The 22,299-nt window shown below is 41.8% G+C and overlaps 1 protein-coding gene across 1 annotated transcript; it reads left to right on the top strand.

Moving 5' to 3' along the window:
* Positions 1-2,136: 2,136 nt before the first annotated feature.
* LOC106818281 (tigger transposable element-derived protein 1-like) lies at positions 2,137-9,198 on the top strand. The gene is made up of 2 exons (XM_014823002.1): positions 2,137-3,165; positions 8,644-9,198. The coding sequence occupies exons 1-2, from the start codon at positions 2,407-2,409 to the stop codon at positions 9,196-9,198; spliced, it is 1,314 nt and encodes a 437-aa protein (XP_014678488.1). The 5' UTR covers positions 2,137-2,406.
* The last annotated feature ends 13,101 nt before the right edge of the window (positions 9,199-22,299 follow it).

Genomic DNA, 22,299 nt, shown 5'->3' with positions numbered 1-22,299 from the left:
AGCAGCAGTAGCAGCAGCAACAGCAGTAGTAGTAGTAGTAGTAGCAGCAGCAGCAGCAGCAGCAGCAGCCGTAGCAGTAGCAGTAGCAGCAGTAGCAGCAGCAACAGCAGTAGTAGTAGTAGTAGCAGCAGCAGCAGCAACTGCAGCGGCAGCAGTATCAGTAGCAACAGTAGCAGTAGCAACAGTAGTAGTAGTAGTAGCTGCAGCAGCAGCAGCAACTGCAGCAGCAGCGGTAGCAGTAGCAACAGTGGCAGTAGCAACAGTAGCAGTAGCAGTAGTAGCAGCAGCAGCAGCAGCAGTAGCAACAGTAGCAGCAGCAACAGTAGCAGCAGCAACAGTAGCAGTAGCAGTAGCAGCAGCCGTAGCAGCAGCAGTAGCAGTAGCAGCAGCGGCAGCAGTAGCAGGAGCAGCAGTAGCAACAGTAGCAGTAGCAGCAGCAGCGGCGGCAGAAGTAGCAGGTGCAGCAGTAGCAACAGTAGCAGTAGCAGCAGTAGCAGCAGTAGCAACAGTATATATTATAGCATCAGTACATATTTTCCCGTTCCATCAATTGTCCTCTCCTTTCTTCCTCTTCCCTGTCTCTCTCTCTCACTTTTTCTTTCATACATCTCTTTCTTCCTCTTTCTTCCTGTCTTGATCTCTCTCTCTCTCTCTCTCTCTCTCTCTCTCTCTAAATAACCCCTCCCTTTAATGGCGTTACTGCAATCTCTCATTCTATATGAAGGCTCTATATCATCGAGTCACGATGTGGATTTTTCAACTCGCCAAATTTCTTATGAGTTGAGTTCGTGTGAACTAATAAATCCAGCCATCGCTTATGATAGCATTATCGCACCTGTCATTTCACGTTGACTCACCCGATAAACATATGTCTACCTGACATCCCGCGACTCCGGCTCGGTCACGTAGCCCCAGCTGCAGACTATTCTTATCAAGCAAGCAAACATCTTTTGCGTTTACGACTAAAAAATCAGCTGCAATAATCTGCTTATAGAGTGTGTGTGTGCGCGCGTCCCCTATGCTTTCTTCAAACGCACGTGCACGTGCGTGTATCGGCGTGTGCGTGTGTGCATGCGTGCGTCATGTGCGCGCGCGTGTGTGGGGGGAGGGTACTTGAGTTTGTATGTGCGTGCGTGCGTGCATACGTGCCGACATGCGTTCGGGCGTGCGTGAGTGTGTGACTGTATGTGCGCGTACGTGCAAGTGTGTGTGGGTGAGTGCTTGCGTGCGTCATAGCAGTAGCAACAGCAGCAGCAGCAGCAGNGATTAATTAAATCCCCTAGGTATGAATATTTGGTGCATTTTTTATTACTTGGTTGCCTATTAATATCTCCTTTTCTATCCTTTCTTTGTTTGTGAATTTTATAACCATTGTATTTGTTTTGTTCATATTAATTTCTAATCTTTTTGATTCAGCTAATCTGGAGAATGACTGAGCGATTTTTGTTACTGTTTTATAATCTGCAATTCCTAGAATATCGTCAATATATAATCATTGTCATCTTCTAAAACTACAGACCATCCGCTGACCGCTGTGGAGACGTGCACCGCGCCTCGAATTTGGCGCACGTCTCCATTGCGGACAGCGCTTCATACTTAAACATCCCCGCGGTCGCGTGCGCATATCCCGCGGAACTGTGCGTCTAATTCGCACGCAGCGCTTAGGATTAACAGCAAAGCTCTGCCATGCAATCTTGTATCATGTCTCTCTGGATTAGCTTAGTGGGTACATGTATGGAAGTACCCATATACCCCACAGCAGTGCCTGTTTGTAGATGAGTTATTCATATAGTAATAGAATCAAGAGCGTATAAAGGAGGAATTATAGAATAGTATAGAAATACATATTAGTTTTTCTTTAATTTTATAACATACCGTATTTCCTCGAACGAGCGCCTGGCCTCGTAAGAGGGCCTGCCTCGAAATAGGGCCGGGGGTAAGCCCCCCTCGAAATAAATGAGGGCCGGGTCATGAGATGTGATATGTTCACATGAAATGATATGTTCTGCTCACGCTACCATCAGCCAATGGACAACAAGCACATGCATAATTTCTGATCTCTGAACCAGAGTGAACACAATGCGCTCAGACACAATGCGCGAAATCACAATGTATTTTTTTTCAGCATAACGGCGCTGCGTTTTGCCGTGTCGTGTCGTGCCGCGTGTGTGGAGACATAGCTTTAGTGATTAGGGCGAGCTGTTTTGGAAATGTTGCATATTGAGCGAGCTGTTTAGGCTTTGCATTTTATTATGAGATTAACAACAAGAGACACAAACGTAATAGTGACAAGAGCGAGCTGTTTTGGAAATTGAATTGATGCTTGTTGATCAATAATTCTATAAATAATCAGTTTCTCTGATTGTTTAATCAGTTCAGAGTAAAATCTAGAATTATCTTTCAACTATGGCTGAGACACCTACACCAACAACGCCCGATTCCAGGAAGCGAAAGATGAAGAGTTATACTGTAGCTTACAAGCTTGAAGCCATACAGTGGTTTAAAGATGGCAACTCAAAGGAAGCTACAGCGAGAAAATTCAATGTTGATTCAAAACGCATCAGAGAATGGGTGAAGCAGGAGGAGAAGCTACGAGCAGCAAACCATGGCAGCAACAGCAAACGACGGAAGCTTGATGGAGGGGGGCGCAGGCCTCTTGATGAGAACCTGGAGACAGAGCTGGTCCAGTGGATCGAAGACCAGAGGGCCCAGAGACTACGAGTCACCAGGAAGAGAGTCCAGCGCCGAGCACTGGAATTGTTTGATCACGAGAACGCCGACTCCCCCTTTGTAGCCAGTCGAGGATGGTTGGAAAAATTCTTCAACCGCCATGGGATCACCCTCCGACGACGCACCACCCTCGCACAGAAAGTTCCAGACGCTGTCATCCCCAAACTGATGTCGTACTTCTTGTTCGTGCGGTCATTGTGTTTGCGGTTTTTGTTTCAAGACTCGCAGATCGGCGCCATGGACGAGACCCCGGTGTGGTTCGACATGCCAGGGGACACCACTGTGGACTTCACTGGTACCAAGTCGATACCACTGAAGACAACTGGTCATGAGAAGTCGCGAATTACAGTTGTCCTGGCTGCCAAAGCCAATGGTGTAAAGTTACCGCCCTTTATTGTGTTTAAAGGTGTTCGAAAAGACAAAGAGTTAGACAATGTTCGTGTATTTTCTCTTCTGTTCTCATGTCGATGAAGAAGTTAGTGCTTTTGCTGCTGCTACTATTATATTACTAATGTTAATGCTAAGATAACACTTACGACTAATGTTAATGTTACGAGAGTAGCGTTGACAGAAACGCATTGCAGCTATGAGAAAACTCACGATAACAAGAACTTCATAATTTGATGACACACGGAAAGATCGAGGTCCGAAGTCCAAATAATTCAAAAAGTATGAATCTTGTATGATAGGCATTGCTTTGTATGATGAACCATTTGCAATATTTTGCTAGTGCTTTTCTACTTTAAATTGAATGAATTTTACGACGTTTTGTCCGATACGACATAATTCGATCAAACTAACCTAGCGCAACTGAAGAGGTACTCTGAAATAAAATTAATATGTAAAATGACAGACCAGACCCTGACCGCCTTTATATCATGCTGATAAAGATTCTGTCAATACTGTCAGTTTAGGAGTGTCAGTTTGTTCTGTTCTGTCAATTCAGTCAGTTCTGTCCATTCTAGGGGTGATTAGGCAGAGGCCTATAGACATAGACTAGATTAGATACGTAATCTGGTAATATACAACATATTATACAGTAATCAGTACATAGGCCTACGTCTGCCTATACACATTCATAGATACAACCAATATAGAAATCGACTACACAAATTCACAATGAAAATGTATGCCAGCCAGTAGCTCTACTAGCCTCTAGTACTGTATCTAGCCAGCCAGTAGCCTGAGTAGTAGTATCATAATTATCATGAGCCCGACCAGGCTGTGTGACTAACGTCAATATTCACAATAACTAGAAACGAGCAGTTGTCGCCAACTACATGTATCCCCCGTGATCTAGTATGAATAGAATATCTCTGTAAGGACGTAGAAGGCAGGTAAAGTTAAATAAGTCACAGAGACAAAGGTTTGTTAGACAACTGGTGTGCCTCAGATGTGCAAGTATATGGAATCTGGTTACCTTAGGAGGCCGAAGAGGAAATGTAAGTCGACGGTGAAGGTCAAACTAAGGTCAAGGGCAGTGGTGGTTATGGTATGGGACAGACCTTCTCCCCAAGATGTAAGCATACCAAGTTTGGTGGCGCTAGGTCAATTAGGGGCTAAGTTAGAGAGCGGAAGAGAAATATGATCAAGGTGGGCAGTTTTTACCCGATCTCGGATCATCTTCAAATTTGGCATGAAGGTGCGTTATGGTAAAGCAAAGACGCCAATCGTTTTGGTGTGGGCGGAGTCATCGTTGCCACGGTAACAAAATGTTTGTGGAAATATTGTAGAACCTGTAACTTGTGCTGTTTTTACCCGATTGTCATGGAATTTGGCACACAGGGCCGATATAACATGTCTTATTAGATAGTATATATATTAAACTATATATATATATTTATACATGTATATATATATATTTGATGACAATCATAAATTTAAATATAAATTGACATAACAAGTTAAATACAATTTTAATACAAATAATTAAATTTTAAAGTTTTATTTTTAAATTTAAATTTAATTTTTAATTTTTAAATTTAAATTTTAATATAAATTTAATTATAAATTTTAATAAAATATAAATTCTCATGACAATCGGTAAAAAGTGCAGAAGTTACAGGTTCTAGAATATTTCGACAAAAAATGTTGTTACCATGGCAACGATGACTCTGCCACACCAAAACAGATAGGTGTCTTCGCTTACGATAACGCACCTTCATTAAAAATTTGAAGATGATCGGAAGAAACTGCAGGCGGTAGAGCCTTCACAGGGAAATCTATCGCGGCAGCGGCGGCGGCGGCGCGGTGGCGGCGCGACGGATGCAACCCATAGTATCCCACGAACTTCGTTCGGGGGATACAATTATACGGTCTTCTAACCCTAGCAAAGACCGTTTCTTAGAGTTAAATTATCATGTGATCGACAGTGTATACAAGCACAGGTTTTCGTTAGTTCTAACAGTGACACTTCCCAAAACTTCCTTGTTTCTGTGCAAATACTAATTTCTTTCAATTGAAATAACAGAATAGCTTATAATAAGAAATACAACTTGTTATTTGCACTTAAATACGGAACTTACCAAGAGCAGAGGCGAAACTTGGCTGATCTCTTTCCAGGTTAAATAACCGCCAAACTAACTGTTACCGATAGGTGGAGGTTTAAGCACACCTGTTTAAATTTTGTTACATTTTTCTTTTTTCCTCGAATAAATTCTTTATTACTACTTTGCCCCTTTCCACACACTGGGACTGGCACCGTAATGGCACATTCATGTGTTACTATACCAAGTATACAAATATTACTAGTAATAATAATGCAAGAGTTCGTCTTTCATGCTAACGGTATAATTATTTCAAATATAATTATTATGATTATCCCAGATAGCACGTATTAGCGTCGACTATGGAAGCACTGAACTGGCCCAATACGGGGCCAGATTATATGGCCCATTAGTGGGCCAGTTCGTTAGTTGGCATCGGTCTGTAACGGTAACGTTTCAGCTGTACCTGGCCCGATTGTGCGCCATGAAAGCGGCCCAATGCGGGGCCGTTATCTGGGCCCGGTAACAGGCAGTACAGCTGAAACGTTACCGTATCAGCTATAATCAGGCCAGCACCTGACCAGTAAAGCTGAGGCGTTAGCGGTACTGCCGGTGCGAGCCGGACGGACGCCAGTATCCGCCCAGATACATACATGTTTGCTGGGTAATCTAGCTTTAATAGTGGCCAATCGGCCGAAAACTGCGCGAATACTATTTTTTAGCTACTAAAATTCAGTTCTTATGTATAGGATCTTATGGCGGATTTAATAGTGGTGGCACTGTGTCAGCCTGAAATTTTCAAATTTTCTCAATATTATTGCCGGCCGTGGGGACAGTGAATTTTCACTTAAGTTTTCGTGCCTAATGCTGTGCAGAAAGTCGTACGTGGTGTTTTAATAATTTATTGCACAGATTGCGCTAAAAGTGTGAGAAGTTAATGTGTGAGACTGAGCGTAAGTCTGGCGACATTCTGCAGAAGTCTAGCAGCACAATAGCTAAGTGAAACTTTCAATTGAATATAACAAATGCGTTTTTTTATTTCGTAATACTAGCGAGTAACGTCAATACTATACTTTGGCCTAGCTCGCAGTAGACATTTCTCTCAGACAAAAGAGAGTACAATTCCGCGAAAATCAGAAACAAAATATTTACTACCGTTGACATTGAGACTATGATGAAGATCATGAAATAAAGAAAAGAAAAACAGATGCCACTGCAATCGAACAATGCTAGATGCTGCCATAACACTACCATCAACGAATTGCAATGTCGCAATACGAAATGGCTGAATGAGTTCGAGACTGGTTCGCACATGAAGATTCAGGACATTTTAGTATACTCCGGTAACTTCAACCAAAGATCTTCTCACTCTCTGTGATGTTGGCTGGATGGAACTTCAAACAATAAGTGCATTCTACCAGTAATCTCAAGCCAGTCCGGAACAATGGTAGGAATTTAAGGCAATGAGATATCAGCAACTTGTTGAATCTACAAAGATATGATACTTGAAAAACGATTTAACAGGCAAGGCTCAGGTAATGTAAACAAATTCGCTTTATTCTACAGGTTTGGCAGGTAATAGTGACGGCAACCTACGTTTCATCCACACGCTTGGCCCGAATCACTGTCTAAGGTTAAGAGTCGTTTCGAGTTGGATCTTTCGCGTGTTTTTGATAGCTTTGTGTTGGCCAGTTCCGAGAAATTTAAGAACACTCGAAGGGTTATAAAAGCATACTAAAGGTGCGTTCCATCGAAGTTGGCCGACTTTCTGCGCCATCCCTAAGTAGTGCAGCAGTATTCGATGTGTAGCTGGGGACTGTCTGATTAATACCCATTAAGCAAATGTGGCTAATGTTATTGGGAGCGATCACTGTTGCTATATGGCAGAGTTTTTGTGGCACGGTACACCTATTGGTAAATACGTGGAGTTCATGTCACAGTTGTGATTGTCGTCTTGTTGGCTTGGAAATCCGCAGCTGCCAACTCGTCGTATAATTGCAAGTGTCTCATATCTTGTTGATGCAGCAGCGTATAGTACTATGTCCAATCTTGGCATCCAAGATGTGCAAATTCAGACACAAGGTACAGTCAACAGCAACGTTTTTACAGTAGAAAAACGTAACGAGGAGATTTCCAAATGCAAGGAAAAGACAAGGAAGCGTGATGAGTGAGATGCGATCTTTGAGTGCGTGCGAAGGTATCATTGAAATCTCGGAGTCTTCTAGCGACGAGGACTGTATGTTTGATCTCTCTAGAAAATTCACATTAGAATGTAATAAATTCTTAGACAACTTTAAGAATTGTTTAGTGTTCTTGTATTCTTGTATTGTTTATTTAGCTAATGTCTGAAGAACTGTAAATCCGTATTTCCTCGAACGAGCGCCTGGCCCTCGTAAGAGGGCCTGCTCGAAATAGGGCCGGGGGTAAGCCCTTCAGAATAAATGAGGGCCGGGTCATGAGATGTGATATGTTCAACATGAAATGATATGTTTCTGCTCACGCTACATCAAGCCAATGACAACAAGCACATGCATAATTCTCTATCTCTGACCAGAGTGAACACAATGCGCTCAGACACAATGCGCGAAATCACAATGTTTTTTTTTCAGCATAACGGCGCTGCGTTTTGCCGTGTCGTGTCGTGCCGCGTGTGTGGAGCACTAGCTTTAGTGATTAGGGGCGAGCTGTTTTGGAAATGTTGCATATTGAGCGAAGCTTGTTTAGGCTTTGCATTTTATATGAGATTAACAACAAGAGACACAAACGTATAGTGACAAGAGCGAGCTGTTTTGGAAATTGAATTGATGCGTGTTGATCAATAATTATTTATAATCAGTTTCTCTGATTGTTTAATCAGTTCAGAGTAAAATCTAAGAATTATCTTTCAACTATGGCTGAGACACCCTACACCAACGCCCGATTCCAGAAAGCGGAAAATGAAGAGTTATACTGTAGCTTACAAGCTTGAAGCCATACAGTGGTTTAAAGATGCAACTCAAAGGAAGCTAAAGCGAGAAAATTCAATGTTGATTCAAAAGCATCAGAGAATGGGTGAAGCAGGAGGAGAAGCTACGAGCAGCAAACCATGGCAGCAACAGCAAACGACGGGAAGCTTGATGGAGGGGGGCGCAGGCCTCTTGATGATAACATGGAGACAGAGGCTGGTCCAGTGGATCGAAGACGAGAGCAGCCGAGACTACGAGTCACCAGGAAGAGAGTCCAGCGCCGAGCACTGGAATTGTTTGATCACGAGAAACGCCGACTCCCCCTTTGTAGCCAGCTCGAGGATGGTTGGAAAAATTCTTCAACGCCATGGGATCACCCTGACGACGCACACCCTCGCACAGAAAGTTCTAGACGTCTGTCATCCAAAATGATGTCGTACTTCTTGTTCGTGCGGTCATTGTGTTGCGGTTTTTGTTTCAAGACTCGCAGATCGGCGCATGGACGAGACCCCGGTGTGGTTCGACATGCCAGGGACACCACTGTGGACTTCACTGGTACCAAGTCGATACCACTGAAGACAACTGGTCATGAGAAGTCGCGATATACAGTTGTCCTGGCTGCCAAAGCCAATGGTGTAAAGTTACCGCCCTTTATTGTGTTTAAAGGTGTTCGAAAAGACAAAGAGTTAGACAATGTTCGTGGTGTTGTTTCTGTCATGTCATCCAATGGGTGGATGAACGAAGACCTCACACTTGTCTGGTTAACGAAAGTGTGGGGCGCCCTGGCATTCGGCAAACGCCTGCTGGCATGGGATGCTTTTCGATGCCACATTATGGACACTGTCAAGGACAAACTTCGGCGGCTGAACACGGAGATGGCGGTCATCCCTGGTGGGTGCACTGGACTGGTCCAGGCGCCAGATGTTTGTTGGAACCAGCCATTCAAGACGGCATGCCGAGAACAGTACGACGAGTGGATGGCCAACGGGGAGAAGTTTTATACCAAGGGGGGCAACATGAGAGCTCCTCCAAAGTGATCATCGCCACGTGGGTGAAAAGTGGCTTGGGAGTCACTGTCTCCAGAACTCATAAAAAAATCTTTCAAAGTGTGTGGGTTGTCAAACAATGTGGACAATTCTGAGAACGCTCTGATCAATGTGATCAAAGACCATGGCATCATGTCCGAACAAAAAGACGAACTATTAAACAAAATGTCAATTCTTCGAGATGCAAATGGCGACCTGACTGCCCTATACCAGGCTGCGACTGACTCCGACAACCAAGCAGATTCCGACCAAGAGGAGGACAACGGCCTTGTGGTGCATGACGACAGCGATGAGGAAGATGACATGCCATTAGCAACATTTTTAACAGATAATAAATGTGTTTCTGTGTCTTCAATTGTAAATGAATTTTGTTTTTTGTAATAAACTCGTCGAATGTTCATTTGTTTCATGTCTTCTGTTTGTTTGAAATAAATTTGCGATAATAAATTGTCAGATGCTTTCCATACTTGACAAGTTTATTGCGTCGTAAACTGTAATTTGCGACATGTTTTGTGGGGAAGTGAATGAAATTTCAAACGAAAATATGTTTACCTCGGAAGAATTTAGAGATTTCTATTAGATTTTGACTGATAAAAATGTACTTGTACTTGAAATAAGGCATACATTTATATGAGCGCCGGACCTCGAAAAAGGGCCTGCCTCGAAAAAGGGCCGGGGCAATGAGACAGTTTAAAACAATAAGGGCCTGGGCGCTCGTTCGAGGAAATGTTTTTGGCACTTAAAATTCTATTTCTTACTAGAATAAATGTATACTGTTGTGTATCAAATGAATATTTTCAGGTTCTTGCTTGAGCTTCTTGATTTGATCATAGTTGAATAAAAAACAGATCAATTGAGTCTCTATTAAAACTAGGGGTGTCTTTGCGCTTAAGGAATAGGGTTTGCGCATAGAATTAGGATTAAGAATATAATTAGAATAATAATAATAATTAACAATTATTCAACAGGATTCACTGAGCCTGAGGCGAATAATTGTTTTAGTATCATTGCCCGATATTAGGTACTTTTCGGGACAGCATTTTCTTTAACTTTGTCAATTTCGGCTTTCGTAACATTTACAAATCTAGCCGCCATTTTTGGCGCCACTACAATGTAAACCCTAGAGGTGATTATCAAAAGATAATCACCTAGGTCTCGACCAATCAGCGCGCAGGATTTCCTGTAATTACTCGGGCGATGATACTAATAATATTTAATAAGAATCAATAGATTAAGAATACAAGATCTCCCGAAACTGAGCCGAATTTTCGTTGGTGATTTACCCGAAAAGCGTCGAAGGCACCCTATCTACCATGTCTATTGTGAACCAATGTCGAGTAGGGGATCGGAGTGCAGACTACTATTAAATGCGCCATAGGAACCTATACTTAAGAACTGAATTTCAGTAGCTAAAAAATAGTATTTCGGCCGTTTTCGGCCGAGTTGCGCTATTAAAGCTAGATAGCCATGTACTTCAGCTCAGCTGTGCACCATGAGAGTCTTGTCATATGTTGTCCGGCATTTTTAAAAGTTATCGCGAAATTACTAGCCAACACCACATTTGTGCACGAAAAGCAGTGGTGCAGTCGAATAGGGGCCATATATATATAGAAAGAATTCGTTTTAAATTACCAGTAACCATCCACTCACGATAGCCAGCTTAAATAATGCAACCACAAAACATCGCATCAGCATTAGTGCCCGAGCTGCGAGCGCTCCGATTGGTCGGTCGACGATGCGTCACTTTGGGAGGAGCTGCTTGCGCTCCAATTGGTCGGTCGACGACGCGTCACTTTGGGAGGTATGCAGGCCCTAGCTACGAGTTTGAAGGGCGTGCCTAGCATAAACCAATCATACTGGTTGACACATACCATAGCAACCAAACTGACGCCTCTCCTGTATGTCAACCTTATGGCTCTAGCTCTGTCTACAGGAGTGCTGGGGTATGTGATAGTTCATTAGTGGTCCTCATTTTCGTTTGTATAATTGCATTCAACACTCGATGAAAGCAGCAACACGTACACGGGCATGCGTGTGCACGCACCTGTACGTACGTGTGTGTGTACATATGAAATCTCGTTCGGATCTGATGATCGTATAATGTGATTGTTCGTGATTAGCCTTGCGTTGTGTTTGTTTCTTGTAGCCGCGGGTCCCGTCGTGCTAGTTAAAAAACTACTTGAGGAAAACTCGCATATAAAATAAACTGAAGAGTTGAAGTGGTGTTGACGTACTAAGTTTTACTTTACACATAGATAAACATAGGCTTGAGTCTGGCCGGTTCACACATAAAAATGCCTCATTAATTATACACCTCAATAAAAGGCTATATTCGCATATAAAATATAGCCCTCATTACACATGCACACAAATATCTGCGCTTACACACAGTAAAAGAAAACGCAGACTCGGTTGATTCTACACACTAAAACTACACACGTAGTTTACTAGACCACGACCAGAACACTCGGCCACACGTCTTCGTAGCACGAGCAAAAGTGTTACTGCCCGGAAGGGGCGGTTTCTTACTTATATAGGACGTGTGCCCGTGACGTCATCCTAGGTGTCGTCAGGCTATATTTCCATTCGACAGGTGACACCACTTTGTCATAATGTGTCTAAACTGTCACATAATTATATCATATATTTATATTACTAGTAATAATAATGCAAGAGTTCGTCTTTCATGCTAACGGTATAATTATTTCAAATATAATTATTATGATTATCCCAGATAGCACGTATCAGCGTCGACTATGAAAGCACTGAACTGGCCCAATACCGGGCCAGATTATATGGCCCATTAGTGGGCCAGTTCGTTAGTTCGGCACCGGTCCTGTACCGGTAACGTTTCAGCTGTACTGGCCCGATGTCGCGCCATGAAAGCGGCCCAATGCGGGGCCAGTTATCTGGGCCGGTAACAGGCCAGTACAGCTGAAACGTTACCGGTATCAGCCATAATCAGGCCAGCACCTGACCAGTACAGCTGAGCCGTTAGCGGGACCGCCGGTGCGAGCCGGAACGACGCCAGTATCGCCCCAATACATACATGTTTGCTGGGTATCTAGCTTTAATAGTGCCAATCGGCCGAAAACTGCCGAAATACTATTTTTTAGCTACTAAAATTCAGTTCTTATGTATAGGATCTTGTGGCGGATTTAATAGTGGTGGCACTGTGTCAGCCTGAAATTTTCAAATTTTCTCATATTATTGACCGGCCGGTGCGGGACAGTGAATTTTCACTTAAGTTTTCGTGCCTAATGCTGTGCAGAAAGTCGTACCGTGTGTTTTATAATTTATTGCACAGATTGCGCTAAAGTGTGAGAAGTTAATGTGTGAGCTGAGCGTAAGTCTGGCGACATTCTGCAGAAGTCTAAGCAGCACAATAGCAAAGTGAAACTTTCAATTGAATATAACAAATGCCTTTTATTTCGTAATTCTATCGAGTAACGTCAATACTATACTTTGGCCTAGCTCGCAGTAACATTTCTCTCAGACAAAAGAGAGTACAATTCCGCGAAAATCAGAAACAAAATATTTACTGCCGTTGACATTGAGACTATGATGAAGATACATGAAATACAGAAAAGAAAAACAGATGCCACTGCAATCGAACAATGGCTAGATGCTGCCATAACACTACCATCAACGAATTGCAATGTCCCAAATACGAAATGGCTGAATGAGTTCCGAGACTGGGTTCGGCAACATGAAGATTCAGACATTTTAGTATATCCGGTAACTTCAACCAAAGATCTTCTCACTCTCTGTGATGTTGGCTGGATGGAACTTCAAACAATAAGTGCATTTCTACCAGTAATCAACCAGTCGACAAATGGTAGGAATTTAGGCAATGACATTCAGCAACCTTGTTGAATTACAAGATAATGATCTTGAAAAAACTTTAACAGCAGAGCTCAGTAATGTAAACAACATTGCTTTCATTCTACATGTTGGCAGGAATAGTGACCAACCCTACGTTTCATCACACGCTTTGCCCGGCAATCACTGGTCAAGGTTAACAGTCGATCTTCGAGTTGGATCTTTCCAGTGTTTTGATAGTTTGTGTTGGCCAGTTCCGAGAAATTTAAAGAACCCACTCGAAAGGGTTATAAAAGCAATAATAAAGGTGCGTTCCATCGAAGTAACAGTCCCTTCCGACATTTCCTGCGCCCATCCTAGTAGCAGCAGTATTCACGTGTGTACTGGGGACTGTCTGATTAACTACCCCATTAAGCAATGTGGCAATGTTTGCGGAGCGATCACTGTTCTAATGGCAGCAGTTTTTGTGCACGCTCCCACCTATTGGTAAAACGTGATTCAGTCACCAGTTCGTATGTCGTCTTGTTGGCTTCGAAATCCGGGCAGCTGCCAACTGCGTCGTATAATTGCAAGGTCTCATATCTTGGTTGATGCAGCAAGCGTATAGACATATGTCCAATCTGGCATCCAAGATGTGCAACATTCAGACACAAGGTACTAGTCAACAGGCAACGTTTTTTACAGTAGAAAAAACGTAACGAGGAAGATTGTCCAAATGCAAGAAAAGACAAGGGAAGCGTGAATGAGTGAGATGCGATTTTGAGTGGCGGGAAAGTATTCATTGAAATCTCGGAGTATCTCATAGCGAGAGGCTGTAGTGTTGATGCTCTCTAGAAAATTCAGAATTAGAATGTAATAAATTCTTAGACAAACATTTAAGAATTGTTAGTGTTCTTGTATTCTTGTATTTGTTTATTTTAGCATAATGTCTGAAGAACTGTAATAATCGTATTCCGTCGAACGAGCGCGCTGGCCTCGTAAAAGGGGCCTGCCTCGAAATAGGGGCCGGGGGTAAGCGCCCGGCTTCAGAAATAAATGAGCGAGCGGAGTCATGCAGATGTGATATGTTCAAATGATAATGATATGTTTCTGGCTCACTGCTATCAATAAGCCAATAGACAATCAAGGACATGCAATACATTTCTCAATCTCTGCAACCGAGTAACAACAATGCGCTCAGACAGCAATGCGCAGAAAGTCACAATGTCTATTTCATTTTTCAGCATAACGGGCTGCGATTTTGGCCGTGGTCGTGTCGTGCCGCGTGTGTGGAGCCATAAGCTTTAGTGATTAGGGGCGAAGCTTGTTTTGGAAATGTTGCATACTTGAGCGAGCTTGGTATTAGGCTTTGCATTTTTTATTATGAGATTACAACAAGAGATGCAGCAAACGTAATAGTGACAGAATGCGGCTGTTTTTTGGAAATTGAATTGAATGCGTGTTGGATCATAATGTACTTTATAATCAGTTTCTCCTGATTGTTTAATCAGTTCAAGAGTAAAATCTAGAATTATCTTTTCAACTATGGCTGAGACACGCCCTACACAAACGGCCCGATTCCAGGAAGCGGAAAATGAAGAGTTTAATACTGTAGCTTAAAGCTTTGAACGCATACAGTGGTTTAAAGATGGCAATCAAAGGAAGCTAAAGCGAGAAAATTATGTTGCATTCAAAGACGATGCAGAGAATGTGTGAGCAGGAGGAGAAAGCTGACGAGCAGCAAACCATGGCAGCAACAGAAACGAGGAAGCCTTGATGGAGGGGGGCGCAGCGCCTCTGATGATAGACATGGAGACAAGGCCTGTGCCACGTGGATGCGACAGACAGAGAGGCCGAGAACTACGAGTCACCAAGAAGAGAGTCCACGCCGGAGCACCTGGAATTCGTTTTGATCACGAGAACGCCGACTCCTCGCCGTTTGTAGCCGCTCGAGATGGTTGAAAAATTCCTTCACGCCATGGGATTCACCCTCGACTGAGCACCACCCTCGCACGAGAAAGTTCAGACGCGTGTCCATCCCAAAATGATGTCGTACCATTCTTGTTCGTGCGGTCATTGTGTTTGCGGTTTTTGTTTCAAGACTGCGGCAGATCGGGCCATGGCGAGAGCCTTTCCGTGTAGGATCGACATGCCAGGAGCACCACTGGTGAGACCTTCACTTGGTACCAAGTCGAATACACTGAAGACAACTGGTCATGAAAGTCCGCGAAATACAGTTGTCCTGGTGCCAAAGCAATGGTAGTAAGTTACCGCCTTTATTGTGTTTAAATAGGTGTTCGAAAAGACAAAGAGTTTAGACCAAATGTTCGTGGATGTTGTTTCTGTCATGTCATACCAATGGGTGGATGAACGAAGACCTCACAACTTGCTGGTTTAACGAAAGTGTGGGCGCTGGAGTTCGGCAAAATGCCTGCCTGGCATGGATGCTTTTTGTGCCTATCATATGACACTGTCAGGCAACTTCGCGGCTGAAACACGGATGGCGGTCATTACCTGGTGGTGGCACTGAAATAAATGGTCCAGGCGCTCGATGTTTGTTGGAAACCAGCCATTCAAGAGGCATGCGAGAAAGTACGAGAGTGATGCAATCGGTGAGAAGTTATTATACAAGGGGGCAACATGAAAAGCTCCTCCTATAAGTGATCATACGCCACGGTGTGGTGAAAAGTGGACTTGGGAGTCACTGTTCTCCAGACTAATAAAGAAAGTGTTCAAGTGTGTGGGTTTGTCAAACAATGTGGACAATTCTGAGAACGCTTGGATCAATGTGATCAAAGACCATGGCATCATGTTCCGAAAAAAGACGACTATTAAACAATGTATTCTTCGAGAATGAAAATGGCGACTGCTGCCTATAACCAGGTCTGCGAATGATCGCACGCAAGCAGATTCCGACAAGAGGAGGTAGAAAGCCTTGTGGTGGGCATGAAGACAGGATAGAAGATGACATGCCTTAGCACTATTTTTACAGATAATAAATGTGTTTCTGTGTCTTCAATTGTAAATGAATTTTGTTTTTGTAACAACAGTGAATGTTCATTTGTTTCAATGTCTTCTGTTTTGTTTGAATAAATTTGGCGATAATAAATTTTCAGCTGCTTCATCACTTGCAATGTTCTATTCGCGTCGTAACTGTAATTTTGGCGACAATGATTTTGTGGGGAATGTTGAATGAAATTTAAACGAAAATAGTTTACTGTCGAAGAATTTAGAGATTTCTATATTAGATTTTGACTGATAAAAATGTTACTTGTACCTTGAAATAAGGCATACATTCTAGTGAGCGCGCGACCTCGAAAAGCGGCTGCTCGAAAAGGGCCCGGGGCATGAAGACAGTTTAAAACAATAAGGGCTGGGCGCTCGTTCGACGAAATAGTTTTTGGCCTTAAAATTCTAGTTTCTTTACTAAGTAATAAAATGTATAACTGTTGTGTATAGAATGAGATATTTTCAGGTTCTTGCTTGGAGGCTTCTGATTTGATCATTATGTTAATAAAAAACAGATCAATTGAGTCTCTATTAGAATAAGGGGTTTCTTAATTTGCGCTTGAAGGAATAGGGTTTGCGCTAGATTAAGGATTATAGAATATAATTAGAAATAATAACTAATAATAACAAATTATTCACCAGGATTAATGAGCCTGAGTGCGAATATTGTTTTTAGTTATCATTGCGCCGGATATTAGGATACTTTTCGGGAGCATGCATTTTCTTTTACTTTGTTCACTTCGGTTTTTCGTAACATTATACAAATCTCGCCGCATTTTTGGTGCATACAATGTAAACCTAGAGTGATTAATCAAAAGATAATTCACCTAGGTCTCTGACAATTACGGCGCAGGATTTCCTGTAATTACTGGGGATGATACTAATAATTATTTAATAAGAATATGAGATTAAGAATACAAATCTCGAAACTGTGAGCCAGAATTTCGTTGGTGATTTACCGAAAAGCGTCGAAGGACACTATCTACTATGTCCTATTGTGAACCAATGTCGAGTATGGGGAGTCGGAGTGCAGACTACTATTAAATTGCGACCGGTAGGAACCTATACTTAAGAACTGATTTCAGTAGCTAAAAAAACTAAACTAATTAATGGCCGTTATTCGGCCGAGTTTGCGCTATTTAACTAGATAGAGCCATGTACTTCGCTCAGCTGTGGACCCATGAGAGTATTGTCCTATGTTGTCGGCATTTTTAAAAGTATGGCGAAATTACTAGCAACACACATTTGTGCACGAAAGCAGTGGTGGGCAGTCGAATAGGGGCCATATATATCTATGAAAGAATTCGGTTTAAATTCCAGTAACGCATCACTCAAGATATCGCAGCTTAAATAATGCAGCCCCAAAAATCGGCATAGATTAGTGCCCGGCTGCGAGGCTCGATTGGTCAGGTCGCGATAGCGTCACTTTGGGAGGAGCTCTTGCGTCTCAATTGGTCGATCGACGACAGCGTCACTTTTGGGCGGTATGGCAGGCCCTGAAGCTTACGAGTTTGAAGGGCGTGGCATAGCATAAAAAACGCAATCAGACTGAGTTGACACATATCATAGCACCCAAAACTGACGCCTTCCTGTTATGTCCACCTTATGGTTAGCTCTGTCTAGCAGATGCTGGGGTAATGTTGAATAGGTATCATTAGTGGTCTCATTTTCGTTTGATAATTGCATTCAACACGTGATGAAAGCAGCAACACGTGTAGGCATGCTGTGTGCCACCCGCTGTACTAGGTTGTGTAGATATGAAATTCGTTCGGATCTTGATGATCGTATAATGTGATTGATCGTGTTAGCCTTGCGTTTGTTTGGTTTTGTAGCCGGGGTCCCGTCGTGCTAGTTAAGAAACTACTTGGGAAAACTCGATATAATAATAAACGAAGGTTTGAAGTGGTGTTGAGTACTAAGTTTTATTTACACATAGATAAACATAGGCTTGGTCTGGCCGGTTACTACATAAAATGCTTCATTAATTATACACGTCAATAAAGGTTATACTTGCATATAAAATATAGCCCTCATTAAACATCCCAAATATCGCGTCTTACCACAGTAAAAAGACCGCAAGCTCGGGTTGATATCTACCCTAAAACTACACCCGTAGTTTTTAACTAGACCACGACTAGAAATTCGGCAACACGTCTTCGTAGCACGAGCAAAGAATGTACTGCCCGGAGAGGAGGTTTCTTACTTATATAGGCACGTGGTGCCCGTGACGTCATCCTAGGATGTCTAGGGTATATTTCCATCGACAGGTGACACCGACTATTGTCATAATGTGTCTAAACTGTCACTAAATTATAGTCAATATATTCGACGATAGAGTGCTGTCGTCTAATCCATTCCAAATTTTCGTTAAAACGACCATTCTAACAGGGTGGAAGAAAATGGACACCGAAGATTACGGTGTTCCCTGAACTCCGTCTGGCTTAATCTACCCATCTTTCATCTATCTTAGCTGATAACAGGAAAGGCGAGAAGGCCGCCTGCTTGTAGCATAGGAGCTGTGTTATAGCATAGGAGGCACGTTATACATGTTTATATATATATATATATATATATATATATATGCAAATCTCGACATTTTCCTCATAAACATGTGATTCAGACATCGGGGTCGTCCATACACTATGCTGATTATGTCTACCCATTAGTACGGAATGCATAGCTATTTATATTCGATGGATGCGCACAGATACACATATATATATAGCTATATATCTATTTATATCTATACGCATCCATATGCATTGTATCCATCATGCACACACCTGCACACGCATCTTATGCGGTAATGTACATCAATATCTATATCAATATCATATTTAGTAATTAATATAAACACATGTATCATTGTCACACGCGCAAACTATTTTAAGCGTGCGATATGTATATACTAAATGCACAAGGTCAAGCCTTTCATACATGTTTCAATGGGAACTGGGCACGGGGCGGACTCGCAGTGTTATCGCTTGACATATATACACGTTGTCAACCGCATCTAGATTTAAACATACATGGTCTAAGGCGCACACGCGACTCGCTCGACCTTGAGCGGCTAGCTAGCTGGCAAGCGTGTAAACGCGCCCATTCATATGTATAATATGTGCGCGCGGGTAATTTCTAAATAAACAACTTTTCACACTAATTACGCACGTGCACTGTTACACATACAGGTGCGTGGGTGTGCACTTACACGTTTATGCTTGTGCACGTACACGGCTAACTACGAACTCGCTTATAACGAAAACAATGCCAAGCTATGACAAAAGAAGCGTCAAAGGCGCCGCCTGTCAGTGTAGTATGGAATTTATTTATTTATTTTTAGTTGAGTAGTAGTTTTATAATGTTTTCTCAATAAAATAATGCATGCTGCGGTATGTTGGACACGCTTGGGAAAAATTTCGAGTGGTTTACGGCACCTCTTCAGTTCATGTAAAGTTACGCAAAGGTTTACGTAAGTTTTAGCTTGATAAATCGCACCTAAAATGGCCTCGCTTGTGTACGCGAAATCTTACGCAAATTTACTAAATAGCTGTGTTGATGAATCGGAACTAAGCAACGTCGATTGCGTACACAAGAATTACGAAAAATATTTTGCGTACGCGCGTAGATGAATTTACCCCCAGATTAGTATTATTATTAGTATTATATACATGCGGCTAAACAGAGGAATTGCTCCATCTTGTGATTGAAAGATAAAAATAGAATTCGTGACGTTTATTAATTCTGTCAATATATATGAAACACGCGTGTACAACTCGATTGAGAACAAACCCTAGTCTAAGGGGGTGAGGAAAGTAGCTATATTGCGTATTCAACCTTCCCCTCCCCTCTTATCTTTTTCTCTTCTCCCCTCTCCTTCCCATATGCCAGGCTTCCAGTGTCAAAACTTCACATCAGCTGATGTTTTTGAGATAATCACGAGGTTTGAGAAATTCCTCTGTTTAGTGATGTTACCAGTCAGCTTGATTTGCCAGTCAGCCAGTTCAACACTACTTGAACAAGAAATTCTTCGTGAAAGTTAGCAAATATTTGGAGGATCCTCTATAAAGAGTGTAAATGTTGAAATCGTTTGAAAAGCATCATGCAAGAACTGTAAGACTGGTTTTCATGCGTTACTCTTACTCGTCTGTCAGTGAGCGTAGACAGTGATGGTCGAAGACGTCTTGTATATTATAGACGGCTTTATTCGGATATATATGTTACGACAAACACACGCACCCTCCGTACGCGAGTGCCACGCCTAGACTCCTCTTCTCGATTATTCTTTTCCCTTACATCGATCGCGGCCTGGCATCCCATTATGCCATGACGTCGCATTGCCCAATCAGGAGGTTTAGCTGGCCTTATTGATTAGCCCCTCATGCTGACCCATGTACAAACGCCCGGACATCACGCAAAAGAAAATGCCAATCCTCTCCAGACCATGATAAATTTTATGAAAAGTTACAAGTTTAGCATGGAGAAAGCGTACACGAAGAGGAGGCCTGTCAAGTTGGGCCCAAACAACATCAGCCTTTTAGTGACGGTATTTAAAACCCATGTCATAGCTTTATGTTGAATAGCATTTCATTTTGAGCAGTTCTAAAGTGAATAGGGCACAAGCCTGGCAAAGCTTATTCTAATATGGAGAGAAACATAGTTTTAAATGTCAGGAACCGAGTTTTAGAAATGTCAAAGCTAAAATTATGCCATAACCACGTCCTACCAAAGGAAAAATTTGCTTTCTTACCAATTTAAATCTATTTGGGTATTCTAACGAAGATCGCTCCTAATAATGACACCCAAATATCTGTAAATGTGTAGGGGTAAAAGATGTATATTCATGTTACAGCGAGTAAGTAAAGGTCAATGGTGATTTCAAGCTTGTAATGTGAAGAATTCTATTTCGCATTGAAGGACATACCCCATGTTGTTGCCTGCTTCTCAGCACGAGAAAGATATGGAGAGTCGCTTGGATTATCACATTTATATTCATGAGTTGGTTGCCATAGGAAGTTTATAGATGTTATGCGAGAGAATGAATGAAACACATTTTAACAGGCTAATGGTTGTGTGTGCAACTGTAGAACCTGTTAGTACTTACTTTTAATGTAAAAAATGGCAACAAAAATTTTACAAATATACCTACACCATAGAAAATTTGTGACAATTTAATTATTGATGGTACATTAAAGGTGCCTACCCTCGAAGTTTCAAGCGGAAAACATAAAATCAGGCCAAAATGAATTATTTTAACATTCCACGTTTGTACTTGCCAATATATATGTGTGATAGGTAAAACAAATTCCTCATGAATTCGTTCCTTCAAAGCTTTTAGACTACAAAGTGAAAGTATCGGGTCGAATGTTTCAAACAGCGTTTACTTTTGACGCTCTGTGGCGATGTTGTGACGCGTCTCTTGGTGCCATGTGGCAGGGCCGTAGTGGCCTCCAAAAAAGTGCCACTGCAGAAACATGTAGCCGATGCGGGAGGAAAATTTGAAATGTAGAGCCTGGAAATGGCATTTCCCGCATTCTCAGGCTATGTTGAAAGCAACCAATTCTGATCATTTTAAAAGGTAAATTTGTAAATTTCAAAAAAAAATGTAGCTAAAGCTGATGTTTTGCCTAAAGTATCTAAAATATATATTATGAGTATGATAACTAATAAAACATTATTTACAAAATTTTATATACTATCAGTACATAATTATGAAAAATAAGCCTATTTTCAATCTGCATTTATACTTTCACTATGTACATCTGTATGTTTTGAAGTTTGAATTTGAATAGGCACATTGTCATATTAAATACACATTCCAAATCTTAGAGCACTGATATAACACCTTTAATTGATCAGTATTAATAGTAATACCAGACAGTCCAGTCAGATAACTTGTCATTATATTTTTTTATTATTCCAATTTTATCTTTTTTGCCTGGTATGGATGGCAACTTACAAATTCTGAAATTATATTTTGTTCATCTACCTTGTCTAACATGTCTCGGTGCACATGCATGACCATTGCATTGTTGAGCCTTAAAGTGATTACGTCACCGTAAATAGTAAAAAATATATATATATATTTCCACTTTTTCGCAAAATATAAGTAATTAATATGTTCATTTTTTATGGTTAAATCGCTGCATTATACTTCTTATTTTACTATATTGGTCGATGTGAACATACACTCGTGACTCATACATAGCCCATAGCAAGCAATTAATGTTAGGAACACTAATATACAAATCGTCCAGGTTTTTTGGAGTTTTAACTAGTTGAGAA

Source organism: Priapulus caudatus, unplaced genomic scaffold, assembly GCF_000485595.1.
Source record: "Priapulus caudatus unplaced genomic scaffold, Priapulus_caudatus-5.0.1 Scaffold2132, whole genome shotgun sequence".
NCBI lineage: Eukaryota > Metazoa > Priapulida > Priapulimorpha > Priapulimorphida > Priapulidae > Priapulus > Priapulus caudatus.
The sequence above is the reverse complement of the archived record's forward strand: the minus strand, read 5'-3'. Positions and strand labels throughout refer to the sequence as shown.